This window comes from Ovis aries, chromosome 3 (assembly GCF_016772045.2).
Source record: "Ovis aries strain OAR_USU_Benz2616 breed Rambouillet chromosome 3, ARS-UI_Ramb_v3.0, whole genome shotgun sequence".
Classification (NCBI taxonomy): Eukaryota; Metazoa; Chordata; class Mammalia; order Artiodactyla; family Bovidae; genus Ovis; species Ovis aries.
In genome coordinates this window covers 221,931,010-221,952,280 of record NC_056056.1, presented here as the reverse complement: position 1 = coordinate 221,952,280, position 21,271 = coordinate 221,931,010, and the positions used below count along the sequence as shown (strand labels likewise).

The 21,271-nt window shown below is 46.0% G+C and overlaps 1 protein-coding gene and 1 long non-coding RNA gene across 4 annotated transcripts in view; one reads left to right on the top strand and one right to left on the bottom strand.

Moving 5' to 3' along the window:
* The window catches only part of ATXN10 (ataxin 10), a 144,972-nt gene extending 129,857 nt beyond the window's left edge, over positions 1-15,115 (bottom strand). For both annotated transcript variants that reach the window (XM_060413626.1, XM_027968210.2), the window contains exon 1: positions 14,990-15,115. In XM_060413626.1, the coding sequence (XP_060269609.1) occupies positions 14,990-15,105 (116 nt within the window). In that variant the 5' untranslated portion in view covers positions 15,106-15,115. The remainder of the gene's footprint in view (positions 1-14,989) is intronic.
* A 61-nt stretch (positions 15,116-15,176) lies between these two features.
* Positions 15,177-20,681, top strand: LOC132659510 (uncharacterized). Of its 2 annotated transcripts, XR_009600050.1 has the most exons (3): positions 15,177-15,310; positions 16,769-16,927; positions 18,417-20,681. It is a non-coding gene; the product is annotated as an uncharacterized LOC132659510 (long non-coding RNA). The 2 variants fall into 2 exon arrangements; XR_009600049.1 differs by lacking the exon at positions 15,177-15,310 and having other exon boundaries at positions 15,525-16,927.
* Positions 20,682-21,271: the final 590 nt, after the last annotated feature.

Below are 21,271 nucleotides of genomic sequence, written 5' to 3'. Positions count from 1 at the left end.
CCGACCAATGGCTGAGAGGGAACCAGGATCACCAACTGTCGCTTACTGACAACTGGTTGCTAGGGGCGGGCCCACCACGTCACGAACCAATAGTGACCGGTTCCCGGTAAGGGGGTGCGGGTTACCAGCGCACAGCAACAGCCCCTGCTAAGGTCTGCGCTCAGCCACGCTCCGCTACACGCTTGGCTCTAACGCAACTTCTCTGGGCTTGTGGCCGTCAGAGGTTAACTCAGCCTGCAGTGGGCCCCAGGGTTCCTCTGCCTTTGAATGAGTATCCTTGCCCACAGTCCAGTGACCACACCCTCTGGTCCAGGGACCACTACAAAAGACTGGGAGGATGAAAAGAGCTGAGAAGCTCTCCTCTGAGGGCATAGTGGGTCACCATTCTAACCTTATTTATTTTGATTTGCTGGCTCAAGCTTCTTCCTGTCTACCTTGTCCATTTAAGATAATTGGATGTGCGGGGTGGCTCACACTGACCACATCTGTATTTTGAAGCTGAGTCAGAACACCTTACCGAGCGGTTCCGTGTGGCAGTCCAGCTCAGGGCACAGGTAAAAATAAAGGAACCGTCACCGCACTCTACACAGTTCTGTTTATAGTGCTGCATAATTGCGTCCTCTCTCAGCACAGCTGATCTGAGTCACGCCTGAGTCAAGACAGCATGTGGCCCCTTCACTAAGCTGACAACTCATGGGGGTCTGAAGGGGGCCTGTTTTGTGTTGTGCATTTTTTGTTTTGTTTGGCTGTTGTCTTTGGTGCAGCCAAAGACTTGCGGGCCAGAGGCTCAGTTGTGTTTGGCGAAAACCTACGTGAGCCTGCGTACACACAGATGATTGGCTTATTCCGAGTTCTACATCATGCCGGCCTCTCAAGCGCTCAACAGACCCTTTCCCTACGAGTGTTAGTCTACGTCCTGATGCAAGCAATGAGGGACACCAAAACATTTCTGACCTCTTGAAATCACGATCCTCTGTCATATGTGACAATGTTTCATACCTCTCTTACCGGAGTCCTTCCTCTATGCTGACTCCAGGAAATAATTTAAGGAAGTAATAAAAACACAACCAAGGGCTCATTCTGTGCTAGGTATTAAAGGAGGCCCCGAGGACACAGAGGTAAATAAGACGCCTGCCCTCAGGTTTGGGCTCATTCTAGTGGACAGGTAGGTGATTAAGTGATCATAATACTCTACTGCAGTTCTTTGCAAGAGGTAAGGGGAATAAGGCAGAAGCACCCAGGTCGTAATGCAGAAGGTCTGAAGTCATCTGCAGTTCAACTGTGGCACAATGGAGACGAAAAGCGCCCCTCCAGCTTTTGGCGATCAGAGCCACTATGGGAAAGTCAGTGTCAGGACAGGGTGACCCGCATCTGAAGAGAGCAGGAAAGAGCTGGACTCAGTGCAGCCTTGGGCTTCCCAGGTGGCTCAGTGGTAAAGAATCCGCCTGCCAGTACAGAAGGTGAAGGAGACGGGTTCAATCCCTGGATCAGGAAGATCTCCTGGATGAAGGAAATGGCAATCCTCTACCATACGCTTGCCTGGAGAATCCCATGGACAGAGGAGCCTGGTGGGTTGCAGTCCGCGGGGTCACAAAGAGTCAGACGTGACTTACCATGCACACAGGCAGTGCAGCCCTATGTATGGGTCACATGCAAAGCTGTGCACTCCAATGTCAGGAGGGAGCCATGGAACTTCATAGATGGAACCTGGTCCACGATGCTGGCCAGCATGGTGACCAGTTACACGAGCCCCCAGTATCACTAGGATACAAACAACCGATAGAAGGAAGGCCTGACCTTAGGCTGGAGGCAGAAGAAAGGGCAACTTGATTATACAGAGAGCAGTGAGCCCAGAAAGGCAGAAAACGCAATAAATCTCTCAAGGTGAGCCAGCAAACTGAAAGTTCACAGACAAAGTCTAACCCTAGGGAAAACAGGCCTTTCCTCAGTGCTCTCTGTAACAACCCTTCAGAGTATGTGCTTCCCAACCTTGCAGCTCTAGACTGTGCTGGGCCAAGCCTGAGTCCAGGACACAGAACTCCAGCAGGGAGCACAGAAAGGGGTCAGGGTGCCTCAGACTAGACCACAGAACAAGCACGTTGAGATTCTCCAGCTGGCGACACAGGAGGAGTAACCCACCTGATTAGCGTGCAGAGCCAGGGTTGTGATGACACGCGGGGGCAGGGAGGAGTGGGTCTGGAACTCAGGGTTCGACGGGCTGTCTCCTGGCACTTGTGTGTCTAGGGGTAACAATAAGTAGGCAGGGGCAGCAACCGCACAGTGACGGGAGCAGGGCCACCGAGGGCTCAGCCCCAGCGGCATCAGAGCCTGGCGACAGTGCTGGAGAGCCAAGGGAGTCCAGACGGGAAGCTGGGGCCAGCAGATACCTGTCCACTAACAGCCTCAGGATAGGCTGCGCCAGGGGGACAGGACTTACTGCTCCGACACGCCTGTGAGGTCTCCTAAGATTCCAAACAGCGATGGCCTCCAAGAGTCCGTGACTGAGTGGACAGTGTCAGGCAAGGGGAGGTCTCAGGAGAAGAGCGGACTGTAGCAGATGCTCATGGCATCCCTCATCACACACCATTGGCCCATCTAGTTAATGACCCCAAGGGCAATTCTCATTACCCCCATGCTCAGGCAATTCAGAGGTGCATCCCCCAGGGAACCCCAGTCAGGTTGAGCCCCAGCTGCCTCCAACAGCCGCCACTGAATACGGCATCCTTACGTCAGCTCTCTCTCCTTCCACACCGAGCTTCCCCTCTCCCACACTTCTGATCGCTGGGGCTTGCCTATCGCTAAATTACTTCACCCAAGTTCCTACCTCAAATTCTGCTTTGGAGAAAAAGCCCAAAGGCTCAGGCATACAAGGAGGCGTTTATAAAGATGGTCTCTACAGTGCTGTTGGAGTTACCAAACATTAAAGACAAATCCAAATGCCCAACAGTAAGAAAAGGCAGATAAATGATGATGTAATCTTATGACCGTACACTCCGCAACAGTTGAAGTTAATGATCTAGCTCTCTACGTATGAAAACTGGTAAAAACAGGGCAAAAATTAAAGATGCCAACTCAAGCATATACAGCACGTAACACACCAGGTAACACACAGCCGGGAGGGAAGAATGAGACTGGAAAGCGAGACAAAGAGCCCCTGCCCACCACATCCACTGCCGGCAGTCACACCCTCTGCGTCAGCAGGGCAGAGGCTCACAGAGTTCTGCCAAGAGAACGCACTGGTCAAAGCAAACACCCTCTTCCAACAACACAAGAGAACACTCTACACATGGACATCACCAGATGGTCAATACAGAAATCAGAATGATTATATTCTTTGCAGGCAAGATGGAGCTCTATATAGTCAGCAAAAACAAGACCAGGAGCTGACTGGGACTCCTGCCCATGAACTCCTTATTGCCAAATTCAGACTTAAATTGAAGAAAGTAGGGAAAACCACTAGACCATTCAGGTATCACCTAAATCAAATCCCTTATGATTATACAGTGGAAGTGAGAAACAGATTCACGGGATCAGACCTGACAGAGTGCCTGAAGAACTATAGATGGAGGTTCATGACACTGTACAGGAGGCAATGATCAAGGCCATCCCCAAGAAAAAGAAATGCAAAAAGGCAAAATGGTTGTCTGAGGAGGCCTTACAAATAGCTCTGAAATGAAGAGAAGCTAAAGGCAAGGGAGAAAAGGAAAGATATACCCATTTGAACGCAGAGTTCCCAAAAATAGCAAGGAGAGATAAGAAAGCCTTCCTCAGTGATCAATGCAAAGAAATAGAGGAAAACAACAGAATGGGAAAGACTAGAGATCTCCTCAAGAAAATTTGACATACCAAGGGAACATTTACTACAAAGATGGGTACAATAAAGAACAGAAATGGTATGGACCTAACAGAACCAGAAGATATTAAGAGGTGGCAAGAATACACAAAACTGTACAAAAAAGATCTTCACGACCCAGATAACCACGATGGTGTGATCACTCACCTAGAGCCAGACATCCTGGAATGCAAAGTCAAGTGGGCCTTAGGAAGCATCACTATGAACAAAGCTAGTAGTAGAGGTGATGGAATTCCAACTGAGCTATTTCAAATCCTAAATGATGCTGTGAAAGTGCAGCACTCAATATGCCAGCAAATTTGGAAAACTCAGCAGTGGCCACAGGACTGGAAAAGATCAGTTTTCATTCCAATCCCAAAGAAAGGCAACGCCAAAGAATGTTCAAACTATCGCACAATGGCACTCATCTCAGTTCAGTTCAGTTGCTCAGTCATGTCTGACTCCTTGCGATCCCACAAACCGCAGCACGCCAGGCCTCCCTGTCCATTACCAACTCCCGGAGTTTACTCAAACTCATGTCCATTGAGTTGGTGATGCAATCCAACCATCTCATCCTCTGTTGTCCCTTTCTCCTCTTACCTTCAATCTTTCCCAGAATCAGGGTCTTCTCAAATGAGTCAGCTCTTTGCATCAGGTGGCCGAAGTATTGGAGTTCTAGTTTCAGCATCAGTCCTTCCAATAAATATTCAGGACTGATTTCCTTCAGAATGGACTGGTTGGATCTCCTTGCTGTCCAAGGGACTCTCAAGAGTCTTCTCCCACACCACAGTTCAAAAGCATCAATTCTTCGGTGCTCAGCTTTCTCTATGGTCCAACTCTCACATTCATACACGACCACTGGAAAAACCATAACTTTGAATAGATGGACCTCTGTTGGCACAGTAATGTCTCTGCTTTTTAATATGCTATCTAGGTTGGTCATAAGTTTTCTTCCAAGGAGCAAGTGTCTTTTAATTTCATGGTTGCAGTCACCATCTGCAGTGATTTTGGAGCCCCAAAAAATAAAAGTCTGTCACTGTTTCCACTGTTTACCCATCTATTTGCCACAAAGTGATGGGACCAGATGCCATGATCTTAGCTTTCTGAATGTTGAGCTTTAAGTCAACTAGTTCACTCTCCTCTTTTCACTTTCATCAAGAGGCTCTTCAGTTCCTCTTCGCTTTCTGCCATAAGGGTGGTGTCATCTGCATAACTGAGGTTACTGATATTTCTCCTGGCAATCTTTAATTCCAGCTTGTGTTTCATCCAGCCCAGCGTTTCTCATGACGTACTCTGCATACAAGTTAAATAAGCAGGGTGACAATGTACAGCCTTGACGTACTCCTTTTCCTATTTGTAACCAGTCTGTTGTTCCATATCCAGCTCTAACTGTTGCTTCTTGACCCGCATACAGATTTCTCAAGAGGCAAGTAAGGTGGTCTGATATTCCCATCTCTTCAAGAATTTTCCAAAGTTTGCTGTGATCCATCCAGTCAAAGGCTCTGGCATAGTCAATAAAGCAGATGTTTTTCTGGAACTCTCTTGCTTTTCTGATGACCCAATGGATGCTGGCAATTTCTGGTTCCTCTGCCTTTCCTAAATCCAGCTTGAACATCTGGAAGTTCACAGTTCATGTACTGTTGGAGCCTGGTTTGGAGAATTTTGAACATTACTTTAGCATGTGAGATGAGTCCAATCGTGCGGTAGTTTGAGCATTCTTTGGTGTTGCCTTTCTTTGGGATTGGAATGAAACCTGACCTTTTCCAGTCCTGTAGCCACTGCTGAGTTTTCCAAATTTGCTGACATATTGAGTGCAGCACTTTCACAGCATCATCATCTTAGGATCTGAAATAGCTCAACTGGAATTCCATCACCTCCACTAGCTTTGTTCGTAGTGATGCTTCCTAAAGCCCACTTGACTTCACATTCCAGGATGTCTGGCTCTAGGTGAGAGTGATCACACCATTGTGATGATCTGGGTCGTGAAGATTTTTTTGCTACGGTTCTTCTGTGTATTCTGGCCACCTCTTCTTAATATCTTCTGGTTTTGTAAGGTCCATACCATTTCCGTCCTTTATTGCACCCATTTTTGCAGTAAATGTTCCCTTGGTATCTCTAATTTTCTTGAAGAGATCTTTAGTCTTTCCCATTCTATTGTTTTCCTCTATTTCTTTGCATTGATCACTGAGGAAGGCTTTCTTATCTCTCCTTGCTATTCTTGGGAACTCTGCATTCAAATGGGTAAATCTTTCCTTTTCTCCTTTGCCTTTCGCTTCTCTATGCCTTACAAAAGCCTCTTCCCCCTGAAACCTACTGAGTCCCAGAAGGTATCAGTATTTCATACCAATACATTTCAAGGGGGTGGGGAAGACGCTCTCAAACTCAAATTGTTTACAAAACCATTTCCATCACTCTGCACAACCACCAGTGCTACCCAGAGATCCTGAGGAGCCATGATAAACCACTTCTGCCTCCCCACCCTGAGGAAGATCTCAGCCCCACACCAGCAGCATGACATCACTGCAAAGCGAGACTCCAAAAGTGCCCTTCCACTGCACTCTTCAGTGGACAAGGAGCTGAACTCTCCAGAGCCACGTTACTGCCCGCACCCTTCCATGATTTCTTTCCTTTTTTCCTAGATTTGGTTCCAAGCACTTCATGAGTATCAGTCACCTCAGCTCATCTCAGGCTCTGGAAACAGAGAGCACTGTCTGGCATGGAGGAACACGTGGATCAAATCCCGACTCACTCCGAGTGTACTAAGAACATCAGATGCCCAGTTCCTTCTGTTTTTGGAAGAAATGTGACAATTCAGAAACATTGTTTTACCAGTGATAATTCTCAACTAGGAAGCAAGAGACCAGTGATATTTCCACAAGCCTTTCCGTCTGGCTGGCTGAGATTCAGCTCAAGTAAGTTCTTCTGGGCGTGGCAGGGAGAATAATTTTACACTCAGAAAACTGAGATACAATGGACAGTGAATTATACAGATGGCTACTGTTTCACGAGTATGTCTAATCCAGGCAACCAATACCCCCATCTGAGTACAGCAGGTTTCCCTCACTTCAGAAAATTCCCTCATGCTCCTTCCCAGTCAGCCCCCAGCCTCCTGTGACAACCACTGTTCATGCCTTCATTACCAGTCAGCAACACAGAGAAGGCCAGCTTCGCAGAACTTCAGAGCCGTGAAGCACGCTCTGTCCGTCTGGCCTCGTTCAGTCGGTGCCTTATGAGCCCCGCCTGCACTGCTGTGTGAACTGGTGGTCCAGTTAGCAGGCAGTTTAGTCATCCGCCCACTGACGGCCACTGCAGCAGGTTCTAGTGCTTGGCTACTATCAATAAAGCTGCTACAAGCACTCTTTCACAAGTCATGTGGACATATATTCTAAGATAAAAACCTAGGGTTATGGGCAGGAGTGTTTAACTTTATAAAAAACTGCCAAAGCGTTTCCCAAAGCGGTTGCACCATCCACGCTCCCACCAGCAATGGACGAGACCCCCAACTGCCCCACAGCCTCACCAAAAGCTGTCAGTCATTTCAATCCCAGCAAATCTAATGAGTCTGCAAAGGTATCTCATTATGATTTTACTAGTTTATAACAGCTTTACTGAGACATAATTAAACAAAGCATACAATTCACTCACTTAACTACAACATTTTATCAACTGTGGTATATTACGTTAACTTAATTGTGGTAAAGTATCTAAGTATTAGGGGCTTCCCACGGGGCGCTTGTGGTAAAGGACCTGCCTGCCAAAGCAGGAGACCTAAGAGATGCGGGCTTGACTCCTGGATAGGGGAGATCCCCTGGAGGAGGGCATGGCAACCCACTCCAGCACGCCTGCCTGGGGAATCCCATGGACAGAGGAGCCTGGCGGGCTACAGTCCATAGAGTCACAAAGAGTCGGACACGGCTGAAGCAACTTGGCGACAGCAGCATGTATATATCAGGTTGGAACAAAAGTAACAGCAGTTTCGGGCTGTGAATTCTAAGTCATTATAAGTAGGCTCAAACATGTTTATTAATCAAAATAGGAACCATTACAATCAACACGTTTTTACCAATGAGAAATAAGTTTGTTTATTCTTGTGGCATAAAAATCTGTACTTCAGGATTCGACAAACTCTTGGAAAGCATTTTCTGCCTCCTTTCCTTGCAGAAAGTTGTCAAGACGCTTGGAGAAGCGGTAGTCAATCAACGAAAGGTCAGGGGAATGTGGAGGATGAGGCCAAACTTCACAGCCCAAGTCATTCCGCTTCTGAAGCACTGGCTGTGCGACATGCAGTCAGGCAGCGTCATGGGGAGAACCAGGCCCCCGCTGCTGACCAGTGCCAAGGCAGGCGTTGGGTTTTCAGTGCATCTCATCGGCTTACTGAGCATATTTCTCAGGTGTGATGGATTCACTGGGATTCAGAAAGCTGTAGTGCGTCAGATGGGCAGCGGACCACCAGTGACCATGACCTTTTCTGGTGCAAGTTTGGCTCTGGGAAGGGCTCTGGAGCTTCTTGGTTCAACCACTGAGCTGGTTGTCACCAGCTGTCATATACAATCCACATGTCACCGCACATCACAACCTGACTGAGAGATGGTTTGTTGCCTCTGCATAGAGTAAAAGAAGACACTTCGAAAGGACAGTTTTTTTATTTTCAGTCAGCTCCTGAGGCACCCACTTAGTGAGTTTTTTCACTTTTCCAATTTGCTTCAAATGCCCGATGACCACAGAATGGTCCACGCTGAGTTCTTTGGCAACCTCTTGAGTAGTTATAAGAGGATCAGCTTCAATGACTGCTCTCAATTGGCCTTTGTCGCCTTCCAATGGCCTGCTACTACATTCCTCATCTTCAAGGCTCTCATCTCCTTTGCAAAACTTCTTGAACCAACCACCACTGCACTGTACCTTTGGTAGCAGTTACTGGGCCAAATGTGTTGTTGATATTGCCAGTTGTCTTCACTGCTTTACAACGCATTTTGAACTCGAATTTAAAAAAAAAAAAAAAAAAAAAACTTGAACTTGCCTTTTGTCTAACATTTCCAGTCTAAAATAAATATAAAATAAACAGCAAGTAATGTCATTAGCAAAACAAATAAAGTGAGAAATGTGCATGAAAATTTAAGAATGTACTCCAATATCAAACGGCAAAGTTCGACAATGCCAAACCAAATTAATTTTGCACCAACCAATAATATACAATTTTACATTCTGACCATTTTTCAGTATAGAATTCAGTGGCTTTAATTATATTTATAATGTTGTACAAACCTCAGCACTAATTCCAAAAATTTAGTACCCCAAACAAATTTGGTAACTATTAAACAATAACTCTTCCCTCCCCCTCAACCCAGGTAACCTCTAATCTCCTTTCTGTCTGTGAATTTGCCTATTCTTAGTTCTTCATAGAAGTGGAATCATACAATGTCGGTCATTCTATGTCTGGCTTCTTCCCCTTAGCATGGTTTCACGGTTCACTCCCATTCTAGCATGCACCAGTACTTCATTCCTTCTCAGGGCTAAACAGTGCTCCACTGCATGCACGCATGCCATTTTAGCCGTTCACCTGTTGATGGACACTTGAGTTGTTTCCCCCTTTGGTCTGTTATGAATAATGCCTCAGTGAAAACTGGCATACAAGTATCTGTTTAAGTTTTTGCTTTTAATCCTCCAAGGTACATACATACCTAGGAGTGGAACTGCTTGATCATATTCTATGTTTAGCTTTTTGAGGTACCATAAAAAAACTTTTTCTTAACACAATAGCTGAACCATTTCACATTCTCACCAGCAATGTACAAGGGTTCCAAATTTTCTACATCCTTACCAACATTTTTTTTCCTTTTTTTTAGTAACAGCCATCCTAAAGAGCACAGTGGAGCTTTTAATTTACATTTTCTCAATGATTAATGATGTTGAGTACTTTACCATGTGTGCTGGCCATTTATATATCTTCCCTTCTAAACCAGATTTTTTTCCAGCCAATTTTTTACCAGATTGTCTTTTGTTACTGAGTTTCAGGAGCACTTTATACATTTTAAGGGAAATTCTTTGTTAGGTATATGTGTTGTAAATGTTTTCAGTCTATGACTTGCCTTTTCCATTTTCTTTTGATAGGCAGAAGTTTTTTTAATTTTGATAGTCTAATTTGATAATCAATTTTTCTTGAAAGGTCAATGTTATCTGTGTCCTGGATACGAAATATTTGCCTACACACAAGATTAAAGATACTCTCCCATCTTCTAAACAGTTTATAGTTTTAAATTTTATGTTTAGGTCTACAATCCATGTGGAATTATTTTTGTGAATGGTAAAAGGTATGGGTCAAAGTTCATTTTATTTCATTTAGATATCAAGTTGTCCTACCATCATTTTTTGAATGAAATTCAAAAATTGTTTTTTTTGAATTCAGGATTAGGGTTAGAGTTTTTAGACTGACTTTGGCTTGGAACTTGCACATAGTTTGGAAACAGTCTTAACGTTCCTTATACGACATTCAGCATTCAGTCAAGAGAAGACCAGATGACTGCACACAAGACAGAAACTGACAACAGATACTTATCAGGCATGTTATCTGAAATAAGTGTAATTACTATGCTTAAGAAAGTAAATGGCTATGAATTTCAACAGAGTAATTCATTTAAAAAATCCAACAGAAATTCTACAAAACTCAAAACTACCCGAAACTAAGAATACAACAGGCAGCACAGCGGACCCAGCACAAACCAGGAGAGAGGATGAGCAGACAGGAGGGAATTTTCAAACCAAAGCTCAGAGAGAATCGGAAATACAGGAAAGAGGCTCTGAGATATACAAAATACAGTGAAAGGTTTAATATATGCGTAATTAAATTCCTTGAAGGAAAGGAAAGAATGAGAGAAGCAACAGCTGAAGAAATACTGGCTGACAATTTCCTAAACTGTTCAAAGATATCAAATTCAAGAAGCATTATCCAAAGAGGGTAATTACAAAAGAAGCCAACTATTTCTGTCTTCATGGGCCTTCATTCTGGAAGAAGACAGAGCATAAATGAGAAACCTCTACTAATAATTACATAGTACGTAGCATCTAGTAAGTGCTTTCTTTAAAAAATAAAAAAGAAAATATGGTTTATAAGATAAAGGGGCTCCAAAGCATGGAGGGGAGGGAAGCACCTGCCCTATTACAGAGTATACACAAAGCCTGGAAGGAAGATATTGGGAAAATACTTTGGACTAAACACATTAACAAGAAGAAAGAACCCATACTGAGAGAAGATTTAAAAAGTTTACCCATTCGAGTATGGAACCAGAAGACTACACATGTGCCATGGAACCAAAAGACTACACATGTGCCATGAGTAACTGTGCGGTGTGTGCCCAGTCAAGTCCGACTCTCGGCGACCCTGTGGACTGCAGCCCACCAGGCTGCTCCGTCCATGGGATCTTCCAGGCAAGAGTACTGGAGTGGGGTGCCACTGCCTTCTCCAGGGGATCTTTCCCAGCCAGGGATGGAATCCAAATCTCTTGCGTCTCCTGCACTGGCAGGCTTATCTTTACCACTGAGCCACCTGAGAAGCCGCATAAATAATGACTTACACAAATAGCAGTAATTCCACAAGACTTTGTTAAGAACCTACAATTATCAGACTGTATGCTAGATGCTAGGGACCCAGGGAATGTGATACACTCACTTTACTCAACAAGCCTGTCAGATGGAAGAGCAATCCTATCAGTTTAAGCATGAGAAGATTTGTGGAAAGCAGGACCCAAACATTACACTAGTTCATGAATACTCAAGAATCCTATAGAAAAAAACACAGTAGCTTACTCAACAGAACTTTCTGTGATGGGAATAATCTGTATCTGCATGGTCCGAGAAGCTGCCATTAGTCACGTGTGGCTGCTAGTACTGAAAATGTGGCTGGGACAAGTCAGGAATGGAACGATTAATTTAACTTATTGCTGATTAATTTAAATAGCCACATGTGAGCAGCTGCATGGACAGTGGAAGTAAAAAGTATCACTTGGCTCTACACTTGAATACAGGGGAGCTTCCTGGCGGCTCAGACAGCAAAAAACCCACCTGCAAGGAAGGAGACCTGGGTTCAATCTCTGGTTTGGGAAGATCCCCTGGAGAAGAAAATGGCAACCCACTCCAGCATTCCTGCCTGGAGAATCCCCATGAACAGAGGAGCCTGGCAGGGCTACAGTCCATGGAGTCACAAACAGTGGGACATAACTGAACCACTAAGCACACTGCTACATAACAAATGAGCCCCAAACTGAGCAGTTTTAAAGCCATTCCATTCATGGTCTCACACAGGTCAGATTCCCTTATCAACTTGTACAAACAGCTGTGGGCTTGACTGGGACTGAGGATCTGCTTCCAGGATGCTCCTCACATGGCTGCTGGCAGGAGGGCTCAGTTCCTCACCGCACAGACCTGTCTAGGTGGACCCCTGGGTGTCCTTGTAACATGGCAGATGGCTTTCTTGGAGCAAGCAATCCAAGAGAGAAGGCAGCGAGGGAGCTTCAGGGCCTTCTGTGCTCAGAAGTCACACCCTGTCACTTCCCCCACATCTAGTATTTAAAAGCAAGTCACTCGGTGCAGCCCACGCTCAAGAGGAGAGGTCAAATTCCTTCTTCCTTTCCTCAGTGTGATTCTGCTGTGTCTTGCATTTTTCAGTTTGCTACTGTGAGGCCTCATTCTGCTTCACTTTATGTCCCATCCAGCCTCTGACACCTCCACCCATCCTCCCTCTGGGTCCATCAGCATTGGACGGATCTTCTCAGAGCAGCTGGCCTCTGGAAACCCTGAGACCCTTCTGAGGGGAAACTAGTGATTTGTTCAAAGACGCTGAGAACCAGAAGCCTGTGCTCAGAAACCCTCATCGGGGCTCTCTGCACCACCACAGACTATCTGCCTCCTGATTCCAAGACCTACACGTCAGGTCACCTTTCCCGGCCTTCAACTCTTCCTGAACTAGGACAGAGTTCCTGCCTGCCCCAGGAAAAACTCAAACATGGGATGCACCTTCACCTCTTCTCATTCTTCCCCAGCAATCCAACTGGTCCCTGAGTCTTGTCCATTCAATCTGATAAAGATGTTTCAGTATCTATCCTACCGATCCCCCATACACAATACCCTAAATTCCGACAGTTTTCTCTTTCACTTGGGCTTCTCCATCAAGTCATCTGCCTCTAGCCTCACCCCAATGTATCTCTCTCAATGGCAGCCAGAGATTTGTCTAATATACCGATTTGCCAGGCCATGCCCTTGAAACAAACTTCCATTGTTTTTGTTCAGTTGCTAAGTTACGTCTCCTTAGGACCCCATGGACTGCAGCACGCCAGGTTCCTCTCTCTGTAGTTTGCTCAAATTCATATCCAGTGAGTCGATGATGCTATCTATCTCATCACCTGCTGCCCCTTTCTCCTCCTGCCTTCAATCTTTCCCAGCACCAGGGTCTTTTCCAGTGAGTCAGCTCTTCACTTTACAAAGTACTGGAGCTTAAGCATCAGTCCTTCCAATGAATATTCAGGATTCATTTCCTTTAGGATTGACTGGTTTGATCTCCTAGCATGGTTCCCCATAAACTCCTCTCACAATAAGCAGTCAGGAAAGGCCTTGTAAACTGGCTTAGGGCCTTGGATTTTATCCTTCAGCTTATAAAAAGGAACTTGATATTTGACTATGTCCTCTCTACCAGATATCTTATCTATGTTATTTCATTTAAACTCAGAGACCATGCAAAATCAGCACACTGTTCCTCTGCACATACTGTTCTTTCTAATTAGCCCTCTCATCGGTAAGCCTAGAAGCCATAGTAACCTAAGGCCTTTCCCTGACCACAAATCTCTCCACCAGCTCCATAGTTCCCCCAGCTCCACCATCTCTTCTTGGCTAGACCCTCTTACAATTTGTTTACACAGCAATTACCCTAACCTGCTTGAAAAAAGGGATATCACGTTCATCTCTGCACCTTCGGCCCTAGCAAAGAACCTGCTTCAGAGCAGGTCCTCAATGAAGGTTAATGATTGGTTGACTAAAAGGAGAGCCCATCATGGTATAGATATCCTAAGCATTAAAGCAATCAACAAATCTCTCTGAGGTACAACATCAATTAGCTTATCTCCCCAAAAGCCAAAGGAGCAGTGCCCAGGGCTCTTAACACTCTTTGAATTGCTCAACAGTATTGTGATTTGAGGCAGAAGTGCTCAGACCACGTGAACCTCTAAAACCAATCTGGACTTCTCCCACACTCCCTCTGCTCTTTACACATACTTCTGCGATTGCAGAACTGAGCTTCCCAACAAAACACTTACGGAGAACCATCCATAAATGTGTTAAGGGATAGTATCAGCTAACTTGGTTTAATACTATGTGTCAGATATGTGCCAAGGACTTAATATGCATGAGTTCGCTTAATCTTGACAACCTCACCAGGAAACTACTGTCCAACCTTAGTCCTATTAAACAGACACACAAACTGCGGCCCAGAGAAGACTAGAACAAAACAGGCACTGACTGGAGACATCAGGTACTTTGTATTTTCACGTGCTTTATTTCATTTACTCCTCTGTACGACCATTTTTAGGCAGGAAATCTTAAGGCTTGGAGAAATGGCACCATAACGCATCGCTTGTAGGGCTAGGAGCCAAATCCAGATCTTCAGACTCCTGGTCACCTTTCGCAACGGACATCTGGCCCTTCTGCGGCAGAGTCGGGACTGAAGTGGCCACTGCGCAAAGCGGGGCCACCACTGGGGATGCAGAGCCTGGGCTCACAGGACGAACGGAGTGACGCCGCCTCCCACCTTGCACATCTGCAACGTCTGTCTCCCCCAGCTGCACGTTCCGCGGCTTCTGGGGGCCTGCCAGGCCCGGAGACCTCTCCAGCCAGGCCAAGGAGACCATCTTGAACGTTATCCGGGCGCCATCACCGCAGCTCAACTAACCCAACAGGCAGGAAGCGGCGAAGGACTCGCTTGGATAGGCCCCCGTTCCTGCGCCCGGCCTCACGCCCATACTGACGAGTGGGGAGCAGGTGTCACCCCCGGCCCCCAGCCCGGGGCCCGCTGGTGAGGCGCGGAGCAGCGACCTCACCGCCGCCCCGGGACGAGGGGGCGCCCCCGCCCCGCTCCCGCAAGCCCCGCCGGGCCGCCCCCGACGCCCGCGCCGTTACCGATTCCGCTGCTCTTTGAAGAGCGCAGTCAGCGCGCGGAGAGCCTCCAGATCCTGGATGGGCGCGGGCATCATGACGCCCGACAGCCTGCCGGGCGGCGGCCTGGGCGCCGCCATCTTGCCGCTCGCAGCTCGGGCCGAGCGGCCGACGACGAGGAACCGAGAGGAGGAGGGGCAGGAGGGCCGGCGAGAGGGGGTGGAGCGCGGGCTGCTGCCTCCGCACGCCGCCGCCGCCGCCTCGGCGCCGCTGCAGCCCACGGGCCCGGCCCGGAAAGCGCGAGACCAAGCGCCCAAGGCTCGCCTCAAACCGGAGGACGCAGCGGTGCGGCGAGGGGAGGGGGCGCGGGCGGAAGTCCCGCCTGCGGGGAGGGGGCGCCGGCCGGAAGTTCGCCCTGTGGGGAGGGGGCGCGGGCGGAAGTTGTGTTTGAGGGGGTGGGGACATCAGGAGGGCGGAGGGTCCCCAAGGAGAAGTCGGCGGGGTGGGGGGCGGGCTTGGGCCCGGAATAAGGACACCCTGAGCGGGGCAGTGGGGACAGAGGGGGTCTCCATGGGAGCGGGTGTGGGGGACGAGGGCACCTTGGGGAGATGCGGGCAGACGGGGGTCTCCGCAGGAGGGGATGTGAGGAAGGCTGGGGAGTCCTGCGGAGGCTCCCGTGGAGGAGAAGGCTGAAGACCTCGATCCAGCGGTGGGGAGGGTTGATCAGGGCTCACACCGACCCCCTGGGAGCTGGAGCAGTCTGTGTCCATCTTGCAGGTCTCAGTCCCTGGAAGCTCAGTTCCCAGTTCTTCAGTCAGTCAGTTCAGTCGCTGGTCGTGTCCAACTCTTTGCGACCCCATGGACTGCACCACGCCAGTCTTCCCTGTCCATCGCCAACTCCCGGAGTTTACTCAAACTCATGTCCATAGAGCCAGTGATGCCATCCAACCGTCTCATCCTCTGTCGTCCCCTTCTCCTCTTGCCCCCAATCCCTCCAGCATCAGGGTCTTTTCCAATGAGTCAGCTCTTTGTATCAGGTGGCCAAACTATTGAAGCATCAACTTCAGCATCAGTCCTTCCACTGAATATTCAGGACTGATTTCCTTTAGGATGGACTGGTTGGATCTCCTTGCAGTCCAAGGGACTCTCAAGAGTCTTCAACAGCGCAGTTTGAAAGCATCAATTCTTCCCCGCTCAGCTTTCTTTATTAGTGATCTTAGTGATCACTTACTGGCAGTGGTTCAGATGGTGAAGAATCTGCCTGCAATGCAGGAGACCGGGTTCGATCCCTGTGTTGGGAAGATCCCCTGGAGAAGGGAATGGCTACCCACTCCCATATTCTTGCTTGGAGAATTCCATGGACAGAGGAGCTAAGTGGGTTACAGCCCGTGGGAGCGCAGAGTCCAACATAACTGAGCAGCTTACACACACGGACAGTAACAGATCATTTACCAGGCCCGCTTGGGGTGAGAATACTGTTGTTTCAGCTCATTGGTGGTGGTTTAGCCCCTAAGTTTAGTCTTTGCGACCCCATTGACTGTAGCCCACCAGGCCTCTCTGTCCATGGCGTTAAGGCAAGAATACTGGAGTGGGCTGCCAGTCCCTTCTCCGGGAGACCTTCCCGACCCAGGCATAGAACCTGCTTCTCCTGCACTGCAGGCGGATTCTTTACCACTGGGCCAGTTCCAGTTCTTTACCACTGGGCCAGGGACTCTGTTCCAGTTCATTAAGGGCTTTATATACAATTTGAAGTCAAGAAGCTAAATTCTACAGAGTTAGGCTAAGAATTGTGTTTTTCTAAAGGAAGTGAAATGAGATGGTTGGATGACATCATCAACTCAAAGGATGTGAGTTTGAGCAAACTCTGGGAGATAGTGAAGGACAGAGAAGCCTGGCATACTACAGTCCACGGGGTTGCAAAAAGCCAGACACGACTGAGTGACTGAAAAACAGCAAAGGGAAGTGAGTATATTTTACAGGAATCAGACAAGGCTTCTCTAGGGGTGCTGGTAACTCACTCTTTTCACTGCATGGGATTCACTTCTTTATCATATCATGTTTATGTTCTTTGAACAGACATTGTTGCCAGACCCCATGCTAGGTACAGGACAAACTGTGGTCTCTCAGTATCTGCATGGAATTGGGTCCAGGACACCCCCTTACCCTGCAGACACCAAAAACCATGGATTTTCAAGTCCCATAGTCAGCCCTCCATATCCACAGATGCTGCAATGTGTGGAGACAGAGGGCCGACTATGTAAAGATCTATAAGAGATGATCCCAACCCTGAAGGAACTCACAGACTATTCAGAGAGAGAGGCAAACAGAATTGAATACAGTTGATTACTGCTATAATAAAGGACTAGACAAATTGCTGTGAGGCCAATTAGAATATATAAGTAATACTCTCTACATTTCGACTTGAAGTGTAGGGGTGTGTTTATAACATGTTTTTGATGTTCTTTGCTAAATAAAATTTAAAGACCTGATAAACACCACCAGAATATGCAGGAGAAATGAAACATGAACAAGCAAGGCAGCTGAGACTGTAATTCAGCCCTATCCATTTAACTGACGATATGTTCATGAATTCCACAAATATTTCTACGTACCTACTTTGTGCCAGGCATTATATCGGCTAGAGATGCTCAAGACCATCCAAAATGTTTAACAATCCTTAAACTAACAGGGCAGGATCTCCCAACTTTTCCCCGAGGAACAGGAAATAGTAAAATGTATTGTCACCAATCAAGATCTTACCCCTTAGTTTTTCATCGTCAATTGTAAAGCAAAAGTAACTACTCTGATTCTCATAGAAAACATGTCCCATGACATTCAAATTCATTACCTGGAATATTGCAGTGTGAACGTGGCTACTCGCTGTGCTTCTTCTCTTGTCTCCCTACATTATAAGTCCTTTAAAAATATGAATCAACATCTTGTTTTGCTCAAAACCATCCAAAGGATTTCCATCTCACTCAGAGCAAGCGTCAAAGTTCTTCCAGTGGAAGTGTCCCTGAATAGGCTGCCTCCCTCACCGATTATGATCACATCTGCTAGTCTCTTCATCCTCCACTGAGCTTCAACTACCCTGCCCTCCTTGTCCTCCACCTGGGGATGTATGCTCCTGCCTCAGGATTTTGCACATGCTGTGCCTGTTGCCTGAAACACTTTCAATGCTTATCTAGCACATACTTGCATGGTTTATTTCCTTCATCTGCTCCAAAGGTCTCTTAATGAGTTTCCCTTGTCAGTCTTTAAAATTGTAGCATACCACCCAAATTCCTGATCCTCTGGAATTTTTCTTCATGGCCCTTAACACTTCCTATATCACATCCTTTACTTGTTTATTTATTTATTGTTACCATTTTGCTTGCTGCCAAATGTTTAAGCTACACAAGGACAGAGATTTTGGTCTTTTTTTTTTTTTTTTTTACTTTTATCTCTTCAGCCTCTAGAAAAGGACTACTTACGCGATTCATGGGGTCGCAAAGAGTCGGACACGACTGAGCGACTGAACTGGAACTGGAACTGGATGTGGTAATTGCTCAATAAACATCAGTTAAATTAATGAACAGAAATATTTTAAAATACATTTTCAAAAAGGAGAAAGAAAATAACACGCCTCCAGAAGTGGGCGAACAATCCACACAGTACAAGAAAGAGGAAAGATGGAAGAGGAAGAAAAAAATCATTAAAGGCCATGGAAGGAAAAATAGACATTAACAGGACAGGCTAGACGTATAGGTGAGTATGAGAAACAAAAGGATATGAAATCGGTCAAACCGTGGAGTGTTACTGACTGCTTGGAACTGGCTAGAGGATTTCAACCTTGGATGAACTGACAGAACTGTTATTATTTCACTTGGGCTAAATAGCATTTTTTTAGCATTTAAAAAATGTTTTATAATGATGCCTTATGATGAACATGCCACCATGTAGATGTGCGTGAATTAAACTTTAGATGAAGATTTGTGGTATGTTCGTGTCTTGAGCCTGCTGCAGAAGAACTGGATCTGTCACGATTCAATAATCAAGAAATGAAAATAAACAAAAAGAAAGGAAAAAGAAATGAAGGAAAGAGACTTCCCTAGTAGTGCAGTGGTTGAGAATCTACCTTCCCCTGCAGGGGACGTGGATTGGATCCTTGGTCAGGAAACGCCATCCCACAGCAGCCAAGTGTTCACATCCTGCAACTAAAGGCCCTGTGTACCACAACTGAAGATTTCACGTGCTGCAGCTAAGACTCTGCAAAATAAAGAAATGTTTGTTTGTTTTTTTTTTTAAAGAGAAAGCGTATGCCAGATATCAGCTCCTCCTCCAAAACATAATATTCAGTGAATGCTCAAGTCAGCCCATACCTCTCTTTGGCACTAACTTTGGAGAATCCCCCTCGTGTTACACATGTGTTTATGTACTGTCCTTTGAATCTGAGATTCCTCAAGGCAGGGACTTTATCTTCCTTTTCCTGTTCAGGATCAAGTTCAAAGCCTTGTGCCTAGATTCAAGGCTATAAATATTTGTGAAACTGAAAACTTTGAAGACCAAAGGAAAAAATAACAGAATAGTGTAATTGTTAAGAGCAGGGATCAGCAAACTGCAGCCTGCAAGCCAAATCTTTCCTACTATCTATTTTCCTAAATTTTATTGGAAATTGTCACACTCGTTCATTATACATATTGCCTGTGGCTTCTTTGATGCTGTAGTGACAGGGTTGAGTAGTTGTGGCAGAGACTGTATAGCCTACCAAGTCTAAAATATTAAAACAATTAGGGGATTTCCCTGGTGGTCCAATGATTAAGACTCTGAGCACCCAGTGCAGGAGGCACAGGGTGTAATCCCTGGTCAGGATCCCCTAAGAACCCACATGCTATGCCATGTGGCAAAAAAAAAAAAAAAAGAAAAGAAATTAACTGTTTGGCTGCTTGGTTTTCCATAGGAAAGGTTTGCTAATCTCTGGTAAAAAAACATGAGCTCTAGATCATTAGGCAATCTTGGATGATGGGAATTGTGTCTTCGTCTCTTAGCACCTAACTTTGGACAAGTAACCACCTCTGAAAGCCTATTTTTTCATTTGTAAAATGAAATATTAATAACACCTACTTAATTTAGTGGTTTGGAGGATTCAGTGAGATAGTCTGTGTCAACCCAGTGTCTGTCATATATTTAGCTCTAGAGCTAAAGAGCTTTAGGCTAAGTGAGGTAAGCCATTCACAAGAAAGACAAGTACTGCACAATCCCATTTATATGAGGTGCTTAGAGTAGTCAAAAGTTAGAGCAGAAAGCAGAATGTGGCAGCCAGGGGCTGGAGGAGGAAAGAATGAGGATTTTTCTTTTTAACGCATGTAAAGTTTTCAACTTCAAGGTGAAAAGAATTATGGAGATGGCTGCTGGTGGTTATTACACACTAGCACTTAATATTGAAATGTACACTTAACATGGTTCAGATAGCCAATTTTAGGTTATGTGTATTTTATGACATGGTTTTAAGGTAAAATATAAGTAAGAGAATTCCTCTCCAACAGAACTGCACCATGGGAAATGCTAAGGAAGCTTCCTTGGGCTGAGGGAAATGCAGAAATGCAAATCCTGACAAGATGGAAGAGAATTGGAAAGGGTAGATACCTGGGTAAATGCAAACAGCCATTTTCTCCTATTTGCTCTTTTCCTCTTAATTGTTTTATAAACTGGTTTACAATAAAAGTTAGAACATGTTCTTGTGAGGTTATAAATGAAGTGTAACAGCAATAATAGAAGAGAGAAGATAATGACCTGCGAGGGCATTGTGTAATAGATTCCTGGCGGCAACTACTTTAAAAATGCGAAGAATTATAGATAAGATGCCAACAGAAAAACTGAAATGGAATCCCTAAAAACATTCCAGGAACTTCCCCGGCATTCCAGTTGGGTTGCCTTCCAACGCATGGGGTGGGGGTTCGGTCCCTGGTGGGAGCTAAGATCCGCCCACGCTGTTGTTGTTTAGTCACTGGGTTATATCAGACTCTTCCGCAACCCCACAGACTGTAGCCTGCCAGGATCCTCTGTCCACAGGATAGCCCAGGCAAGAACACTGGAGTGGGTTGCCAGTTCCTTCTCAAGGGGATCTTCTCAACTCAGAGATCAAACCCAAGTCTCCTGCATTGCAAGCAGAGTCTACCGTCTAAGCCACTAGGGAAACTCAGGATAAGGTTAAAGCAGCATTTAAAAGGAAACATAATTTTAAACGCATAGATTGGAAAAGTAGAAAGAGCTCAAACACATTATCTAAGCTTTAACCTAGCATGTATGTGTACTAAGTCACCTCAG